The 21,493-nt window shown below is 34.0% G+C and overlaps 1 protein-coding gene across 4 annotated transcripts in view; it reads left to right on the forward strand.

The window, feature by feature from the left end:
- Cfap47 (cilia and flagella associated protein 47) overlaps positions 1 to 21,493 on the forward strand; it is a 255,121-nt gene that overhangs the window by 56,144 nt on the left and 177,484 nt on the right. For all 4 annotated transcript variants that reach the window (XM_040744178.1, XM_040744177.1, XM_040744175.1 and 1 more), the window contains exons 21-26: positions 344 to 438; positions 6,979 to 7,120; positions 10,026 to 10,120; positions 11,944 to 12,103; positions 12,959 to 13,154; positions 18,111 to 18,320. In XM_040744178.1, coding sequence (XP_040600112.1) covers positions 344 to 438; positions 6,979 to 7,120; positions 10,026 to 10,120; positions 11,944 to 12,103; positions 12,959 to 13,154; positions 18,111 to 18,320 — 898 coding nt within the window. The remainder of the gene's footprint in view (positions 1 to 343; positions 439 to 6,978; positions 7,121 to 10,025; positions 10,121 to 11,943; positions 12,104 to 12,958; positions 13,155 to 18,110; positions 18,321 to 21,493) is intronic.

Genomic DNA, 21,493 nt, shown 5'->3' on the forward strand with positions numbered 1-21,493 from the left:
GTTATAACCTTAATAGAGTATATATTAAAAAGGGACAATACTATATGTATAATTTTGTTTTTAGCAAAGCTGTCTATTCTAGTAATGTGCATGTAATTACTATGATGGCATAATCATGGAAAGGAAATATGCCAGAGAGCAACAGGAAATATCTGTTTCACAACCTGTATTATAATATATATATCATTGTTCACTTAGAATTTTTGCTCAGCTTTACCCCTAGGTATTTCAGCAGCTGCATTTGATTGCTGAATTATAATGACATCTTCAGGGTTCACATTAAATTACTTGCTACACATACTCACATGGATATGTTTTATGTATTATTTTTCTTCTTCTATAGGAGAGGTAAAAAATACAGAATTTCCTTACATGTATGCCATAGAGGTGGAAGAAAGCACATCTGTGGAATGTGGCATAGCATTTTCTCCTGTAGAAGTAAGTTCAGTTTTCTTTTCCTTGCATCATGGAAGTGTAGTGGAATTATACATTAGCAGTTTAATAATCCATCACATACTATCTAAGTTCTGTTTTGAGTGGGTCTTATTCTGATGAGTGACTATATATAGTTATAACTTTTAATTCAGCCATATAATTACTAGGTACATCTAATTCATGGGGAACTATGATTATATTGTGTTTGCTTTCCCTAGTATCAAATTTGAAGTATTATATGTTGTCAAGGAATGATAGATGTAAGCTAATAAGAAAGCCACTTATATTCAAGCTACCTTGTTTTGTAATTATTTTTGAAGGTGATTCTTGGGATCATTGTTTGAAAACCCCCCAAAGTCTTGTGACCAATTACAAGACGCTGTTTCTATAATGCTTGGTTAATATTGTTCGCATAATATCCAGTGATATTTTTAAACTGGAAAAAAAGCAGTCAGTATAAAAAAGAACCTTTATGGGAATGTGCCTATAAGCAATGGATATCACTGACTAAGTTCCAGAAATAGGCTGTGGTATGCTTTTGATTCACATTTCTGAAATATAAAAATGATAAGGAGAGAGCTTCTTTAAAAAATTAATTTTTAGTTTCATTGGTATTTTGTCTGCATGTATGTCTCTGTGAGGGAGTCAGATCTTGGACTGTTGTTAGCTGTCATATGCGTGTTGGGAATTGAACCCCCCGGGTACTCTGGATATAGAAAGAATGGACAGACTTGACTTGTACTTGATTTTAGTGGAATTGCTTTGAATTTCTCTTCATTTAATTTGATATTGGCTATAGCTTGTGGGTCTGTTTAGGTATGATCCTTGTTTACCTAATTTTACAGGACTTTTATTGTGAAGGTGTGTTGGATGTCGTCAAATGTCTTTTCTGAATTTAATGAGATCATTATGTGTTTTATTTTTCTTTTAGTTTGTCTATGTGGTAGATTATATTTATTGATATTCACATATTGAGCTATCATTGCATCTCCTGGATGAAGCCCACTTAATCATGGTGCAGAATCTTTTTGATGCAATTTTAGATTTGATTTACAAGTGTTTTATTGAGTAGTTTTGCATGTATGCTCTTAAGTGAAATTGGTCCACAGTTCTCTTTGTTTGGCTTCTATATTGTTTGGATATCAGAGAAACTGTGGCCTCATAAAATGAATTGTGTGTTGTTTTTTCTGTTTCTATTTTGTGGAACAATTTGAGAAGTATTGGAATTACTGCTTCAAATGTCTGAGAAAACTATCTGGTTTGTTTTTTTGTTGTCGTTGTTTGGAAGACTTTGAAAGACTGCTTGTACTTTTCTAGGTTTTATAGGCCTGTTTGAACTGTGGATCTGTCCTGATTTAACTTTCAAAAGTGGTACTATGGAGGAAATTATCCAGTTCTTTTAAATTTTAAATTGGTGGAGTATAGATTTGTTAAGTATGTCGTTATGTATGCCTGTGTATTTAGTCAGGGTCTATTGTTATAATCTCTTTTTTATTTATGATTTTGTTAATTTTTATGTTCCTTTTGAACATTTTAATTATTTTGGATAAGGGTTTTTCTATTTTATTACTATATCTCAAATAATTTATTTTTTATTTCACTGATTCTTTGTATTGTTCTCATTTTTTCTATTTTATTGATTTCAGTCCCTAATTTTATTATTTCTTGACATTTGCCCATCTTGGATGTGCTTATGTCTCTTTGTTCAAGAACTTTTAGGTATGCTGTTAAGATGGGAGGCAGAGGCAGGTGAATCCCTGTGAGTTCGAGACCAGCCTGGTCTACCGAGTGTGTTCTAGGACAGGCTCCAAAACAATACAGAAAAACCCTGCCTCGTAAAAAAACAAAAACAAAAAACAAAAACAAAAAAACAAAACAAAACAAAAAAAGAAGACAGTTTGAGATGTCACCACATTTTTTCATGCAGGCACTTAGTGCTGTGAACTTATCTCTCAGCACTGCTTTCATAGTGTCCCATAAATTTAGGTATGGTGTGTATTCATTTTCATTAAATTTTAGACAGTCTTTATTTCTTTATTTCCATCTTGACTCATTTTTCATTCATTAGAGGGCTGTTCAACTTCCCTGAGTTTGCACAGATGATATGAGTTAAGAAAAGCTGTAGCTGATGTTTTGTTGCAGTGCTGTGGGTTGGCTCTTGTGGAACAGAGGAAATCTCACTTTCTTAGTGTTGTTGAAGGGATAACAATTTTGTAAGTGAGGTAGTTTTATATATGACATGTTTATCTTTGGGCAAGACTTATTTTAAACAAATTATGCATGAATGCTTAAGCTGAGGGAACAAATTGTATATGGCTTTTCACATACTCATAATAGCAATTTTACCTCTTTGTGAACTTCCAAAAACTTAAAAGATTTTTTTGGAAGGCTAAATCTTAACTAAAAAGAATTAAGGGTTCAAATGGATATATGGACTTATCTTGGTATGTACTAACATCATGATTATCAACATCAGATGTACTTAAATGAGTATTCATGGATTCCTGTATGTTAAATATCTTAGATTTTTATCATTTATTTTATATTTCAGATTACTTCCTGCATACCATATCTTCTTGCTATCTTTCAAATTCATGGCCTCTTTTTCAATTAATTTTTGTTACATATCTATGTATATACATTTTGATATATTAATATTAATTTACATCTATAATATTAAGGTCACTCATATAATATTAATATATTATTTAATTTACAAATTTTTCTGGATTAATTTTTATATCCATTCCATAACCTTGACTTTGGGATTTAATACTAATCCCATCAGTCAAGCCTTGATAACCAGTCACTGTCAGAACTATCTTATGAGAACTCAGACCATTTTTTAGCTCACGTTATCCTGTAATAATTGAACATATGGAATATATTTTCAACTTTGGCATTCTGTGTAGTTGTTTATTTTTTATTCTTAACACTCTTTTGGCCTTTGATCTCTTTTTGGCTTTTTGGGGGGTCCTGTTACCTAGCTGCCAAATAAATCGCACATGGTGTCTTAGTCTATTTATGCCCAGGATTAGCTTGGCATTTTTCTTGCCAGGTTTTCTTAACTTCAGTTATCCCCGACTACCTTTTGCCTCTGAGCTTTTTCCTTTTTCTTACTTCTGTATGTCTTACTTTCACTCTTACTCCATGTTTTACTGGGTGGCTGTCCCCTGATGTCCTCCTCTCCTGGTTCTCTGTTTTCCTTCGCTCCTTGTAAGATTTCTTCTCCAATTCATACTCTCTGTCTGCCAGCCCTGCCTATCCTTTTTCCTTCCGTGTATTGGACATTTAACTCTTTAGTAGACAATCAGTTGTTTTAGACAGGCAAAGAATCACAGATTCACAGAGTTAAACAAATGCCCATAAACAAAAGCAACACGTCCTTACTTCATTAAACAAATGTTCCATAGCATAAACAAATGTAACACACCTCAAAATAATATTCCACAATATCTCTGATTCCCCTCATCTGTGGATTTCCTTCACTTTTCTCTCTGTCATCTGAGCCTTGAGTATATATTTCCATAATTATCTTTATTTATTCCTCCCAGGAATCATTTAATTCTTTGCACACGCACGCACGCATGCACACACACACACTCACACACACACACACACACACACACACACACACACACTATGAAAACCGCTTTTCTTGGTTTTGCTTTTTAATGGACCTTCTGGTTCCTAGAGTAGGCCTATAAGTTAAAGTTCTCTGAAATTTTTTTTTGGGTTTTTATGAGACAGGGTTTCTCTGTATTGTTTTGGAGGCTGTCGGTCCAGCCTGGCCTCGAACTTACAGAGATCTGCCTGCCTCTGCCTCCCGAGTGCTGGGATTAAAGGCGTGTGCCACCACCGCCCGGCCTGAAATTCTTTTTGGTTTGATTTTTCTATGTTACTTTGCTTGAAGCTCCTGCTTCTTTGAATTCTGTGTTGTATAAATATAACCCCTCACCAAGGTAGATTTTCTCTGATTCCCAGTCTCCACTAATTCTTGCATGCTTCTCTTATTTCTTAAGTAATTTATATCCCCTTAGAAACCAATCTAGAACTTTAGCCTCCCAGTTTCTTGTCTTTTTATTTCTATAACCTATAGCTCTCTTCTCTGTGACTGGTAACCTATCTGCATCCTGTAGCAGGAAGAGAGTAACAGTTTGAAACACGGTATTTCCTATTGTATGCAGAAAAAAACCTTAAAAATAAAATAAATGACTAAAAATCATGCTTAGTTAGCATGATGATTCCACTAATCCTTCAGTAACCACTGTATAAAAAGATACTTTGGAAAAATGTGCATTAGTAATGAACATGTTATTTCTTGTCATTATTTTCTATTTCATTATTTTCTAAGTAATTTGTTTTAACAATCACCTATATATCGTTAATATAGCGTTAAATTTCTTAAGTAGTGTTAAATGTGGTAGCAAGGTGGCTCACTGGGTTGAGGTTTTTTTGCTAGCAAGCATGATAACAAGAATTGTGAAGCAACCTTGTTTCTTATCTAAATTTAAGCTGAAAAATAAATAAATAAATAAAAGAATTAATTCCTGGGGCTCACATGGCAAAGGAAGAAAACCAAGTCTCTTAATTTCTACTGTGACTTCCACATAAGCACTATGGCATGCACCAACCTACACATATCTACACACCATGTAAATACATAAAAAAGTATTGAGGACTGAGAGATAGCCAAGTAATTGTGGTTGTTTGAATGAAAATGGTCCCCATAAGCATATAGTGTATGACACTATTAGGAAGTGTGGCCTTTGGAGTACTTGAGTCCTTGTTAGAGGAAGTGTATCATGGTGAAGATGGGCTTTGAGGTCTTATATACTCAAGGTACACACACACAGTGTTGCTCTTTCTTCTTGCTGCCTGCTGATCCAGATGTTGAACTCTCAGGTAATTCTCCAGCACCATATATATATTCAAAACACCACTTACATAAAAGAAAAGTATCAAAATGTATGTGACTATGTTGTATAATTGTATACAAATTATTTTGCTGTTCACATTTTGGACTGGGGAGACTATAAATTATGTCCTAGAGCCATACATGGATATAAAGGGTTTACTCTCAGTCATGTTTGGCCATATTGAATAGAATGTTGATTGATATTAATTTGCAAACGGAAAGTGGCAGATCAGTCACAAGAAGAAAAAGACAAGAAAGAAAATGTAACTGGTCTCTCTGTAGTCTAGAGAAGTACTTGAAGAAGTAATATGAAACACATTTTCTGTTGTATTTTTTTCTTTATGTGTGAAATATGAAAGGAAATGAGTGGTTTGAAATGGTCATTGAAATAAGACTTGCTTCTGTTTTTTTGTGTTTCTCGATACTATTATGAGAACAGATTGTTTACAAAAGATTCTGTAGCAAGAGATGGAGTTGATAGTGATATGATCAGATACAGTTAAATAAAACAACAATGAAAACTCAGTGTTTTGCATAACCAGGGTAATGTGCATCTCCCAATCTTAAAGGATGCCCATTATATGAGATTGATATTCATTTTATTTATAACTCAATTGTTAGCATGTACTCTTAGTAGAGTATAGCACTAGATATGTCCTTGGTTACCATCTGTGTGGTCATGATCTTGTGGGTTCTTCTGACATCTCCAAGTTTAAAATAAGCATTTTCTTGATTTCTTTCTACTGTTCACGTCTAGAAATTTATTAAGGGAACACTGAACATTCCTTTGTGTGTCTGTGTACTGTAAGTGTGCAAATGTCTTTAGAACCATTTAGTATTGTTACTTTTGTTTGAGCAGCTGTGTATGTAAGAAATGGTACCTCCTGAAAATCCCCCCTTTTTTAATTTACGTTTATTTATTTATAGTGATTTGTGCATGCAGGTCAGAGAACAAGTCGGGTTGTCTATACATTCACCATGTGTGTCCTGGGGATTGAATTCAGGTCAATAGACTTGGCAGCAAGCGTCATATGCCCTCAGCCATTTCATTGGGCCACATCCTGTGATTTCAACATGCATTTCTCTGGTGTTTGATGAAACACATCTTTGCTTGTGCTAATGCGTCACCATGTACATATCTTCTCAGAAATGTCTTTACCACACTTTCATCTATATTTTCATTATCTAGACCAATTTATAATTGATCTTAGAGTCTTCTTTGTATTTTTTGATACTGTTTAGAATTTTGGTGAGAAATATGTTTCGGCTCATTTTATGTGCCTAACATTATTTGCAGCATAATAGGTGTTCTACATTTTATGATATGGATTAATAATTTACTTTTTTATGAATAATATATTTGATATAGTATTTAAGAAATGCTAACCTATCCAAAGACTGCAAAGACTTTCTGTATTTTTCCAAATATTTACTTTTATAGTTGGATATTTTAATATAAGCAGGTTTTAGAGATTTGTTTTTGACCTAATAAATAATACATCCTTTATTTTCTTAAATAAATGTATTTTCTATGCTCCAAGGAAATTTTATTTTGAAAAAAATCATTTTGGTGAATCAGCACGATCAAAGCCCTCAAAATTATAATTTCCTGTTTTTTTTGACAGGTAGCAACATATAACTTTAGCTTTCCTGTCCTTATTAATTCTTTCAAGGCTTCAGAACTCTACTGCGAATATTTGTCACAGAAAAAGGTTTTGATGCCAAAAGTATCACCACTTATTCCACCGTGTTTTGTTCAAGCTACTGGTATGTAATATTAAAGTCAACTGATGCGTGTGGGTCAAAGATTTACACTTAACATCTAAAAGTAAAGGAAAATAAGTATCGTTTTTAGTTTTCAAAATTTTGAATATTAGAAAATAAAATCAGTTTTCTTTTTATTTATTAGTTTTACTCATTTATTTTATGTCTCCACCACAGTTTCCCCTCCCTTATCTCCTCCCATTCCTCAACCCCTCCTAATGCACTCCTGTTTTTCTGTTCAGAAAGGGGCAGGCCTCTTGTGGTTGTCAACATAGAATGCCATATCAAGTTGAGGTAGGATTTAACTTCTCCCCGTGTATTAAGACTGGCCAACTATGAGGATTAGGTTCCTGGAAGCCAGTCAAAGCATTAGGGGCAAGCCCTGTTTCCACCACTAGCAGTGCTACAAGTAGATACAGCTATACAACTGTCACACATGAAGAGGGCTTAAGGGTGTCCCAAGCAGACTCCCTTGTTGGTTCAGAGTCTGTAACCTCCTATGAGCCCAGGATAGCTGATTCTTTTGGTTTCCCTGCTATGATCTTGACCCCTCCCCCCTCCACTGGTTTATGCAACCCTTCCTCCATTCCTTCAACAGGATTCCCAGGCTCAGCCCAGATACAAATCTCAGTATCTCATTCCATTTGTCACTGTATAAAGGCTCTCTGATGACAATTTGGGTAGTTACCAATTTGATTACAGGAGATAGCAAGTCTAGGCTATGTATCCACTATTACTAGGAGTCTCAGGTGGGGTCATCCTTATAGATTTGTGGGAGTCTCCCCTTATTCCAGGTTTCTTCATGAGCCCAATATTCCCCCTTCTCAATATTTCTCTTTCCCTAATCTCGCCTCCATTCACCCTCCCAACACAATTCCTCATGTTCCTATCACCCCAACCCTCAGTTTACCTGGGAGGTCTCTTCTGTTTCCCCTTCCTAGGGAAATCCATGCATCCCAATTTCCTTTGAATCCTCCTTACCTAGACTCTCTGAGGCTGTGGATTATAGCGTGGTTAGCCTTTACATTACAGCTATTGTTCAATATCAAGTTTGTCTTTCTGGGTCTGGGTAACCTCACTGGAGATGATTTTTTTCTAGTTCTATCCATTTGTCTTTAAATTTCCTGATGTCGTTATTTTTTTTTAATGAGAGTAATACTCTATTTTGTATGTATGCCACATTTTCTTTAGCCATTCTTCATTTGAGGGTTATCTAAATTTTTTCCAGGCTCTGGCTATTATGAATAATACTGTTATGATCATAGCTGAGCAGGTATCTTTTTAGAATAATTGAGCATTCTTTGAGTGTATGCCCAAGAGTGGTATGGCGGGGTCTTGAGGTAGATTAATTCCCACTTTTCTGAGAAACTGCCTATTGACTTCCAAAGTGGCTGTGTAAGTTTGCACTCCCACTTGTAATTAAGTGTTCACTTTGCTCCACATTCTCTGCAGCATAACCTGTCGTTAGTGTTTTTAATCTTAGCCGTTCAGACTGGTGTGAGATGGAATCTTAGCTTCCTGATGGCTAGGGATGCTGAACATTTAAGTGTTTCCCACCCATTTGAGAGTCTTCTGTTGAGAATTCTCTGTTTAGCTCTGTACCCCATTTTTTTTTGGTTTTTCGAGACAGGGTTTCTCTGTATTGCTTTGGAGCCTGTCCTGGAACTTGCTCTTGTAGACTAGGCTGGCCTCGAACTCACAGAGATCCGCCTGCCTCTGCCTCCCAAGTGCTGGGATTAAAGGCGTGCGCCACCAACGCCCGGCCTTGTACCCCATTTTTAATTGTATTATTTGTCTAGTTTCTTGAGTTCTTTATCTATTTTGGAGATGAGCCCTCTGTCATATGTGGAGTTGGTGAATATCTATTCCCATTCTGTAGGATGCCGATTTTTTCTTATTGATAATGTCCTTTGCCTTACAGGAACTTTTCAGTTTCATGAGATCTCATTTATTAATTGTTGTTCTCAGTGTCTGTTTTAGTGATATTCTATTCAGGAAATTGTCTCCATTACCAATGTGTTCAAGGCTTTTTCCCACATTCTGTTCTATTAAGGTCATTGTAACCGGATTTGTATTGGGGTCTTTGATCAATTTGGACTTGAGTTTTGTACCGGTTAATAAATATGGATCAGTGTGAATTCTTCTACATTTTTTGGCATCCAGTTAGACTAGCACTATTTGTTGAAGGTGATTTCTTTTTTTCCATTATATAATTTTTTCTTCTTTGCCAAAAATCAAGTGTCCCTAGGTTTGTGGATTTACTTCTTCAATTCCATTGATCAACCTGTCTGTTTTTATGCCAATGCCATTCTATTTTTATTGCTCTTTCCTTATAGTGGAGCTTGAAATTAGGGATGGTAATATCTCTGCAAGTTCTTTTTCTGTACAGGATTGTTTTAGTTATCATAGTTTCTTTTTTTCATATGAAGTTGAGTATTGTTCTTTCAAGATCTGTAAAGAATTGTGGTGGAATTTTGATGGGGATTGAACTGACTCTTACTTTTGGTGAGATGGCCATTTTAACTATGTTAATCATACTGATCCGTGAACTTGGGTGATTTTTCTGTCTTCTTATATATTTGCTTCTCCATTTCTGCATGGGTTGGTATAGAGATCATATTAAAACACCTTGTCCTTTATTTCAATATTGAGTACATTTTATGATTTTATCATTCCATGTTTATGGCTTTGTTTTACATGCAATTCATTGCCAATAAATTTTATAAAATGGAAATTTCTAAGTATGGAAATCAAGGTATCTTAGAAATGTTTGAAATGTATTTTTATTTTTTGACTAGGAGTAATAAACAGAAACATTTCTTTTTTATTTCATTTTGAAAAATAGACTAAATAGTGTCCACATTCTTTTTATTAATAATTTACAAATATCTTTATTTTTCTTCTAAAGTATTACGAGCACCAGTGGAATTATCCAGCACTGAATTTGTCTTCAAAGTCCCATTATATGAGATTCAACATAGTAAGGAGATAACAAGAATTCAGGTATATCATTAATATAATTTATAATTCCTAATCATTATAGTTTTTTTGGTTTTCACTTACTAAATTGATTAATTGAAAGAGTGAACTATTGCATATTAGTAATTTGTCACATTTATTTAGAATATTTGGAGCAACAATACTGCATTTTATAGAGAATAGTACCTACAGATACACATAAGTATATACTTTAGGTATATATAAATATAATTAATATTTTCAGAAGTACATTTTTTTATATGTATGGTGTGTGTGAGTACCATGTGTTTGAATGTATGTGCTTGTAGCTGCTAAATCTTAGTAAAGTGGCCCATTGGCTTTTTGGGATTTTTCTATCATTACCTTCTATCTCACTGTAGTAACACAGGATTAGAGATGAACATGATGACATCTGGCCATTTGTTAGATTCTGGACATTTCAAGTAGTATTGCCTTGCTACCTATATAAGCACTCTACCCACTGAGCCATCTTTTGTGCTCACCTAAAAATAACTTTATAAATAAATTTCATTGCTTTGAGTATGTGTTCTTGATGTGTCTATGTAGAAATGCATTTCATGCTGTATGTGTAGAGGTCAGAGGATAGCTTTGTACAATTGGTTCTCTTTTCTCTTTTGAATTCAGGGGATTGAATTAAGTTGCCAGGGTTGTGCTGCATGTGTTTTTACCCAATGAGACTCTTCACAGTTACCTAGAGTTTCTTTTAATTCAAGCACACATGCAGTAACTTTTAACTGCACACACAGACAACTTGAATTAGTGTCAAATATATTTCCATATATATGCATACACATATGTACATATGAAAATGTAACAAGAAGCAATCTCAATAGTGAAGAAGAAAAAAAGACAATGCATATGAAAGAACATAACATGTACCTATTAAGAAGTTGTATTTCCCTGGCCTTTTACTCTGGTGTATTGTTACTCCTACAATCAGTTTTTTTGAATATCTTTATTATTGGTGATAAAGCATACAGGGAAAATATTTAACATTGAATTGATAAAAGCAGAATGTATGGCATTAAAATTGTGAGTAAATAAATATCTCTACTTAAATTATGATGGAATTTTTAGATCCAGAGCATAAAAAGACAGTAAAATTTCTTTTAATAAACCCTGTGTGTAAAAATCTAGTATGTGGAACACAAAAAATTACTTTAGCAACTTTCAACGCATTCCAGATTTGAAAATGCACTTCTGAAGTGGTAGATTATTTTACATTATTGAAATTTCTTTCATTTGTTTTGATATATGTGACCAGGGGACAGAGTGTCTAAGTCACCTGTTTTTACTCCATTATGATTAAGGTATTAGCAGGAGCCATGATTCTTTCTGAGACTTTAGGGGAAAGTTGCTAACATTGCCTTATTCAGCATTTAGAGGATAGTCACATTTCTTTTCTATGGGTCTACTGGGGAAATGTTACAGCGTTGATATCTGACATCACATGAAGTGCCTATGTGGCATCACAGTGATTCATAGCAACTACCTGGTGTCTCTACTATTCTCCAATACTTTGACATTGATGTGATTAACTTTAAAGGATTAGGGAATTTAAAGAACACATTCACATATACAATGTAGATTTTTTTTTCCTATAAGACTATTCTCTTTGTTTTACTATGTCAGTATAAAGTAACATAAATTTTATTATTATTTTTGCTGCAAATCATTAATACATTTATCTAAGAGCCCTTTTAGGTTGGCTTTTTGGCATCTTAATATCACCATAATCATATGCTTTGATCTTGTCCTTAACAACTAAATTTTATAATGCATTTATTAAATTCTAAAAATGTCTTCTTTTGTATATGTATGAATAGGACCTTGTCTTATATAATATTTCAAAAAAAGATGTTCAGTGGTCTTTGGATATTGCTAAAATTGACAAACTTTTCAAAAGTGGCATATTCAAATTTACTGCACTGATTGGATGTCTGAAACCAAATGAGAGGTATACTATTTCCATACATTTCTGTCCAAGTAAGTATTTTTGTAGTTTTAAAAACTGTAAATTTTAATCTTATGTGTATTAGTGTTTTGCCTTCATATATGTGTGTATATTATTCCTTCTGTATGTCTGGAGCCTGCCGATGCCAGAAGTACATGGTGGGTCCTTCATAACTGGAGGTACAGATGATTGTGAGCTTCCATGTAGGGACAGGGAGTAGAGCGTGGGTCCAAACTACTGAGCCATCTCTCCAGTGCCCTGACAGCCTTTCTTAATCTTCAAAGCTGGGAGAGTTTCACTCAGCAAACCTCTTTCTCAGTAGTCCCTTAATATCCTTCTGGCAGTTTGTGATGTCATCTTCATGTTATATATACCAAAATGTATTAGCAGCTTCCATATAAAGCATTGGCAACAGCTGAACAAATGAAGTCCCATCATACTGCTTCCATGTATTATTTATTTCTCCATGTAGTAAACATTCCCTCCCAAGTGTGCATTATACCCTCTGCTACATTATATATATTTTTTCTTTTTTTATTAATTTTTTTATTTTTAAGTTTAAATTTAGATTAGAAACATGGTTGGTTCACAAGTCAGTTCTGTAGTGTTTCCGTAGTGTAGTGGATATCACGCTCGCCTCATACATTATATATTAAAATGATTGTTTTCCATCTCTAGAGAAAGCATACTTGAAGCCATGTTACCCTTTTGTTTTTGTTGTTTTCAATAATTCTTCATTTAATCTAACTTCATCTGGCTTCATTGTTCTTGGGTTAACTATTCTGCCCCAATGAGCTTCAGGATCATAGTACATTTTAGTAGTAATTCTTATAATATATACACTTTGAAATGAATGTAGACTAATATGTAGCACCTTTTTTCCATAGAAAAGCCCATAACCTACCGAGGTGACGTTGCTATACGTTTAAATGATAATTTATTTGACTATAGAATATTAAGTCTTATTGGAGAGATACAATCACCACAGATACTTTTTGATCCACCGTTTATATGTTTTACTCCTGTTCCTTTGGATATCACAGCTGGGGTGGATATCAGAATTTTGCCACAGAACTATTTCAGGTAAATCCTTAATATGAATTTTCTACATCTTCTTTATATGCAATTTTGTTTGTCTCTATGTTATGTGAAAATTATATCCTATGCCTGACTTCCTGCTATAGTTTTGAAGAACTATTAATTTTTGTCATTATACATTGACATTTTAGAAAGTACAAAATAACCATAGTAGTTATTTATTTTCTTGATATTAAAAAACTGTCTTCATGGAATAAGAAGTAAGCTTACAATTTCACTGTAAAAATTAACACAAATTTTGTGGCTTAAAACATTTATTTGATATCTCTAACAACATTAATTTATTGTCTTTGAGTTTATATGAATGAGCAGTCTAGATTGGTTTCACTACATCTTTTCTTCAGTATCTGAACACCAGAAAATTATATATTAGTTGTAGAATCAAATTCTTACTTCTTGATTTTTCCTCCAGTATCATAGTTTGCTGTCAGAATTAATTTACATGTAATTATAAAACTAAGACAATGGTTTTTGATTCTGGCCACATTTTTTTCTCAGTATTTATCTTCAGGTCAAATATGTATGTGATAGTTTATTGTGTGGAAGGGATAGTCATATTTTTCCTTTTAGTTTACATTAGGATTTATATATTTTAAGAATATCTTAATTGTGAGTATGGTTTAGAATTTAAAAAGCTTTCAAGTGATTGTAACTCTTACAGATTTTTGATAATATTTATATCTTGTCAGCATTTTATTTCATAAACTATATTATATTTGTAATTAATAAAGTTACTCACCTTCATTTTGGCTGTGGTCACAACAAATATATATTTAATAAAATTCAGAGAAATATAAATACTGAACATGGTAGTATATGGATGTAATCCCAGAATTTAGGAGGATGCTTAGGAGGTTTGTTTGGTAGAGGTCAGTATAGAATGCATAGAGTGGTCTCTTGAAAATATAATCAAATAGCATAATACAAATATTGTCAAAAATAATAAATAGCTACAGTATATGAAAAGATTAAAAACAGAATATCAATATAGTACATATATAATTAGTGTTTTAAAACAAATAATAAAACATCAAAAGCTACAATAAAAGTGTTTTATAAAACTTAACTCACTGTGTGGCCACGACTGGTACTGAACTCAGAGATCAGCCAACTTAGAATTCAGAGTACTGAAGTCAAAAGTAGGTACCACATTCCCAGCTATTATTTTTATCCATAGTACTCCTTGTCTTGGCTATAATGTGCAACAAGGCTATCAGCGTCTTTCTATATCTTTCTATACATTATACGGTAATATGTACATATTTCCACTGATAACTACATCAGGAGTGAGGCAGGTGAGTCATAGACATTTACACCCAGTGCTTTGTTTGTGTCATTTAAAATGTCACCCTAAGTAAATGAGAGCTCTTTATCATGTTTTTATTTCTTTGTGTTCATCACTGAAAGAGAGTTATTAAAATAGGTGCTGTAATGGTGAATTTCTAACCTTTATTTCAAATAACTTGTTTTACTTGTTTGGCAAATAGAATGTTTAACATTGTCTAATGAATTGATCCTTTTGTTATTACTAAGGTAAACCAGATTATATTTTTGATTACTAGAAAGATCTAGTAAATCTTTGTATCTTTAAATTTATTTATGTTTTATGTGGTTTCTTTTCAGTAACACACACACATATATATGTATAAATTTAATATATATAAAAATAATATATATATAAATACATACACATATTATATATCAGAGTTAAATTTTATTTATAGTTTTAATAAACCTGGAGGTGCTGATTTTCTTTATCTGTAATGTTTGACAAATTTTTTTGTTTGTTTGTTTTATATCTTGTCATTGAGGGCTGGGAACTATGTCCCTCTCCTATTCAAATATCTCTATTAATTAGGTGATAACACTATGACCAAAATCAACTTAGAGGAAATGGTTATTTTCATTTACAGCTTGCTATCCATCATACAGGGAAGAGAGGGTGGGAAGAAAATAACTTGGAGGCAGGATACAATTCAGATGTGGTTGAGGAATGTTGCTTACTGGCTTCCTCACCGTGGCTTGCTCAGGCTTTTTTTAAATTCTTCTATCATACAATACATCTTGACCTCAGTCTCCCCTTCCTGCACTCTTCCCCGTTCCTCACTCCGCATCCTCTATCATCCAGACCTCCTCACTTTCCCTTCAGAAAATAACAGGCTAATCATGAATATCAACCTAAGGTGGTATAACAAGATGTAATAACACTAGGCACAAACCCTTATATCCAAGCTAGACAAGGCCACTCAGTAGGAGGAAAAGTGTTCCAAGGACAGGCAAAAGTCTTAGACCCACTGTTGGGAGTCTCACAAGAAAACGGACACCCATAAGATATATGCAAAGGATCTAGTTCAGACGCATAGAGAGTCCGTGTTTGTCATTTTAGTCTCTGTAATCCCCTATGTACCCTGATTATTTGATGCTGTGGGCCATGTTATCTTAGTGTCCTTGACCCCTGTGGCTTCTATGATACTCCTGCCTCCTCCTCTTCCACAGGATTAACTGAGCTCCACCTAATGTTTGGGTGGGTCTCTGCATCTGCTCCCATCAGCTGCTGGAGGAAGCCTTTCTGATGGTGACTGGTCTAGACACTGGTCTGATCTTCTGGCAAGCATGGTCTGTGATTGGGCAGGGGCATCTCTCAACCTTATTTCTTATACCACTCAGGACCAACTCATTTTTGGTGGTACTACCTACAGTTAGCTGAATTCCAATATCAGGCAACAGTTAAGAAAATTCCTACAGTACAAACTTTTGAGGCATTTTCTAGTTTAATATTCCCTTTTCCCCAGATGACCCTAGCTTGTGGTACATTGACATTGAAACTAGCCACAATGATAAGAGTGGACCAGCTATAGCTGCTAAGTGATCACTTGGAAGAAGTGTTGTCCAGAAGAAGTACTCTATACTTTTAAAAACAAGTTTAAAGCTCCATGGTTTTCTTTGCAGTGTGGCTTTTCATGATCTGCAAGATCCTTTCTTTCATTTAATATATTAACATGATAGCTGTGTAACTGATAACAGTACACCCAATTTTTAGTTTTATTTTATGGGTATGTTTGTGTGTGTGTGTGTGTGTATAATACATGTAACCACACACATATACTTATGTGTATATATACAGTATATGTATGTGTTATACATTTTCCTGTACATATGTATGTAGGTATCTTTAGAAGCTAAAATCATGCCAGATGCCCTGGAACATCGTGGTTGGTTGTAAGCCACTTGATATGGGTCTTTAGAAATGAGTTCTGGTCTTCTGAAAGAACAGCTTTTGATTTTAACTACTTAGCTATCTCCACTGACCACTGTATACCTGTTGTTTGAGTCTAATAATGTTTGGGGGAGTAGGAAAATGGAAGATAGAGGAAAATATTCATTGTAACTTTCAATGTGGAGCAGATTATATAGGGTAATACTCTCGGTGTCCTCACGGTGGTTTTGACTGTCTCAATAATATATTCTTGAAATACAATCTTACATGTGTACTATAACCTATGCTTAACATTATCCATAGTAATGTTTTTAGTATAGTAAAATCTGGGAATTGTACATGCTTCTTGTGACAAGTGAAGGCATTAATAACTTGCTGTTTATTTGGACATGAGTATTATGGTTATAAATGAACTTCAGCTAGTAAGACAGTGGTATTTGGAATATCAGAAACAAAATACTGAGTTAAATCTAGGAAGCCTGTATACATGGATTATCCTACCAAAAATTATATACTAACACTGTTTGTGAAATATCCAAATTGAGGAAGACAGTGTCACAGTTATTTATCGTGTTAGATGTGGAACTTATCATGGATGATGCCACAGGGCTTGCATAAAGTGTTGTTCAGGTTGAGAAGACCTTAGTACTTGAAGATTCAACATACTCTTGCAATCTGCAGTTCTGTCAAGTGTATATTTTATAAGCAGGCATTAACTTCTATTAATTTTCAAATAAAGTAAACTGGAATTGATTTTGCTACAAAATATTGCTATTTTGGATCTTCTCTTAATATAATAATTAATCTTTTAACTTGTCAACTCTAATGTATAGTGATATCTATATAAAAACTACTTGAACTCAAATTATGACATGATAACTCTGAAAAGAGTTGAAGAGATGATGACCTTTAGCTTCCTTGCTGTATACATATAATGAAATCAGCAGCATAAATGAAATATTTAGTAAATTAGAACTAAAATGATTTTTACTGGACTTATAATGTAACTTCTCATATTTTGTCTAGTGTACCATATAGATATAATTAATTCAGATGGAAGTCATTTTTCCTATTTTATTACCAGAGTGATGTTCACACTTAATAAAATAAGAGACTGTGATTCCCATTTAATAATACTTATTTGCTATGTTTTCACGTTTATGATAAAATACAAGAAGCTATTGTTTCAAAATTTATTGACAACAGTATTCTAAGTAGGATATTAATTTTAAAATGATACTATATACATTTGATTTGTTTAAATAAGTTTCATATATGAAATAAACATTTAGCATACTAAATGTTTTTAATAGCTTTATAATGTAAACATTTAACATTCTAAATGTTTAATAATGTAATGATTATCTGGAGGTGGTGATTAGTATCCAAAATTTTAAAGTTCTTCATGTTATAATCTATCAATATAATTTAATGTGTATACATTACCTTTTTAAATGTTATCTGATCATTTTGAATAAATCTTTGTTAGGATGTGAATGAGGGGAATAATCTTATGTAATTAAAAATGCCTTTATTCAGATATTTTACCTCTCTTAATTCTTACAGAACAAAGGGGACAGACAAAAAGAGATGATACAAATATATGTTTAAGTATTAAACCTAGTATTGCATACGTTTGCTTTTTGTAAAAATAAATACTCTTTCAATTCAAATCAGTTGCTGATATCTTGAGCAAAATATATTTTAATTTTTATGTTAAACAGAAATTCAACTCTACAATTCAAAATTCCCACTGCTAAACTTCTTGATGATGATGAGATTCACCCACTTACTGTGACATTCCCCAAAGGAAGAGTTATCACAGCCTCTGATACTGGAATTAATGATGTGCTACCATGTCATCTTAGTTTCAATTCATCTAAACCTGTTTCATTTTTTGCCAATCTTCTCTTTTGTGATGACAAAAATAACTGGTAAGATATTTAAACGTGGATGCTTTTGTGCTGGACATTGAAGGAAAGTAGCTTCATATTCTATACTTTTGTAAAGTGGTAAAGGAATAACATCTACCTTAATGATTTTGGACCTAAATTTTTTAATGTCCCAATATAAATTTGCTTTCATGAAAAAGAGCAAAATAGTGAATTTTATGCATTTGTACTGTTATAACTTAGTTAACTTAATTTTTTACACTCATTTTCTCATATGTAAATTGATGGGTGATGCAGGTAAAAGTTTTACAAGTAGTAGAGCATGAAGTGTGGAGGTATAACAAGATTCTTTTATTGATGATAGTTTTGATGTTTTGGCCTTTTGAACTGTAATACCACAGAGACCAGAAGAAAGCTTGAAGGACTACAGTGGCATGGTACAGGAATTTTGTTAGACACAAACTTTTATTTAGAGCAGCTATGTCATATATATGCTTCCAAAGTATAATAATAGATAATCTATATTATTTTTTCCTATTGTATTTTTGCATCAATTTCATCTCTTTATCTTTTCCCATTTATTTCCAGAAACTTCTTTCTGAAACACATAGATATAGACAGATATATAATATACAAATAACAACACACATAATGAAAAATCCCTTTAGTATATAGTAGACACATTCATTAGAGTCTTCCCAAGCAGAAGGATGGGAATTCAGTAGATGACACTGCTGATAAAGCACCTCTGTCTGCACCAGTAGTTCTAGGGCTGAGGAAATGACATCCAGATTCAGGGAGAGCTTGTGTCTCACAAAATCGGTGGAAATTGATTGAGAAAAAAAAGGCATGTAGGCTTCTACTGTTCATATATACCATACTATGTATGAACTTTCTCTCTCTCTCTCTCTCTCTCTCTCTCTCTCTCTCTCTCTCTCTCTCTCTCTCTCTCTCTCTCTCTCTCTCTCTCCCACTCTCTCTCTCTCTCCCACTCTCTCCCCCCTCTCTCTCATACACACACACATGTACAGGAATATAATTTCCTTGCTTTTATCAATGTACTATTAGTATGACCAAATGTAAATTATTTTCACAAATTTCTTTAAATTCATTGAATGTTATATTTTGATGAAAGAATCTGTGTCACACATTCCACCAAAACCTATTTGTTGATGATTCTTACTGAAAATAAAGTTAATATAGATGAGTACTTACAAAAGTTTAATAGTTAAATTAATACTGTTGGAAAAAGACATCAAAGAATGTATTACATCAAAACCTAGTATCAAAACAACAAGTAGCATTCTTTATTGAAACCATAAAGATGGAGTGATTAAAGAGGAATAGGTGAGGAAGACAGCCAAAGATACTTATTCTCTTATCGTGGGATAGCTGATGTGGTAGCATCATCCAAATGGTTGTTTCCAAAAAGGGTGTTTGTCTCAAGTGAAATAAGTAAGACTGTGGCATATATTGGATAGGTCACAGTTACAACAGCCTAGTCTAGTGATTTTGTGACACTTATAAAGATTTTTCCTCCTTGAATGAAATGAGACATTGCATGATTTTGAGTTTGTGATACAATGTACTAGCAATCACTTTTGAAAACAAGTTTCAGCCACATGTGCCACAACATCAAAATAAAAACTAAGAAAAAAACACAAAAATAGGGGCTTCTCCACCTGTCGGGAGCCTAAGCACCCCAGATACCTGGTCTTCTTCACAGCTAAACACTGAGGTGGACTCAATGAGCCCAGTGACAGAGAGGTAGGAAAGATGAGCATAGGGGTCAAGACCAGGCTTGTTTAACCCACAGAAACAGCTGACCTGAACAAGAGGTAGCTCTTTAACCCCAGACTGATGGCCGGGAGGCCATCATGAGACTGAGCCAGATCCCCTGAATGTGTGTGTCAATAAGGAGGCCTAGGTAGTCTTTGGGGCCTTGGTTAGTAGATCAATATTTATCCCTGGCGTACAAATGGACTTTGGGTGCCCACGCCACAATGAGAGATGCTCACTCATCCTGGATTCTTGGGGGAGGACCTAGTTTCTGCCCTGGATGAAATGGCAGACAGTGGATACCCCCATGGAGGGCCTCATCTTCCCTGGGGAAAGGAGTGGGGATGCAGGAAGGGGGTACAGAGGGTTAGAGGGAAGGCATGGGAAGAGGGGAGGAAGAGGGAGAGGGACTTGGGATTCACATGTGAAGCAACCTTGTTTCTAATTAAAATTTAAAAATAAAAAAGACATATATAAAACAGAAAAATATGCTTCCAGCATATCTTATCCTTTTTATTAATGAAATAATTCTTGCCTATCAAGTAGATTTTTGACTTTTCTACTGTGGGCCCATTCAATCTTTCCTGACTGAAAAAAATTTTTCTGATACTTCTCTTGGAACTGGTATGACCACAAAACAACATTGATATTGGTAAACGAGCCATGTCAAACATACTGGGGAGAGGGGTCATATGATAATTTATTAGAGACAGAAGTCACTTACATGAGAAGCCGAGAACTGAGGTAGGCGCTCTGTTCCACACAACCTCTATCACAGCCCCCAAAAGAGCCAGCACCCCTTTTCCTTTCTGTTTATCTCTCCTCCCCCAAGTACCTGTGACCATGCCTGTTTGGTCAGTGTTGCAGATACCTGAGATCTCTCCCTATACAACATCATGCTTGTGCCACATCTATTATATTAAAGAACTCATAAATGGATGAATATATTGTTGTCATAATCTATGGAGGATAATGAATGACTTTAAAGAGAAAGCCAGGAAAGTTTTCTCTTTGTAACCTCTGGATAGATACATATGGCGTTCCAGAAGATTTGATATTTGAACAGGGGTCATTGTAGAATTAAAAGAAAATATGCATTAAAAGCACTTAAATAGTTTTGTCATGTATCAAAACTTGAACAATATATGAAACTATGATTATTTTATTATTATTCTAAGAATGACACAGAGGCTAATTTGCAGTTATGGACTTCTATTTTTAAAAGAGTTACTGAATCAAAGGTTCATAGTCCTATTAACAGGATCTTCCCACAGAAAGGGAAGAGAGATCATACACAGGAACTCAGTTGTAACTGGGCATGGAGATTGCCTCAAAACTTATCTCCAAATCATTATCATCGTATTTTCAATTGATATTTATTCGTGTATTTTAATGTTACTTCGCTAGTAGATTTCTTACTTTGATCCATTTAATCC

The sequence above is a fragment of the Mesocricetus auratus genome, unplaced genomic scaffold, assembly GCF_017639785.1.
Source record: "Mesocricetus auratus isolate SY011 unplaced genomic scaffold, BCM_Maur_2.0 Super-Scaffold_100003, whole genome shotgun sequence".
NCBI lineage: Eukaryota > Metazoa > Chordata > Mammalia > Rodentia > Cricetidae > Mesocricetus > Mesocricetus auratus.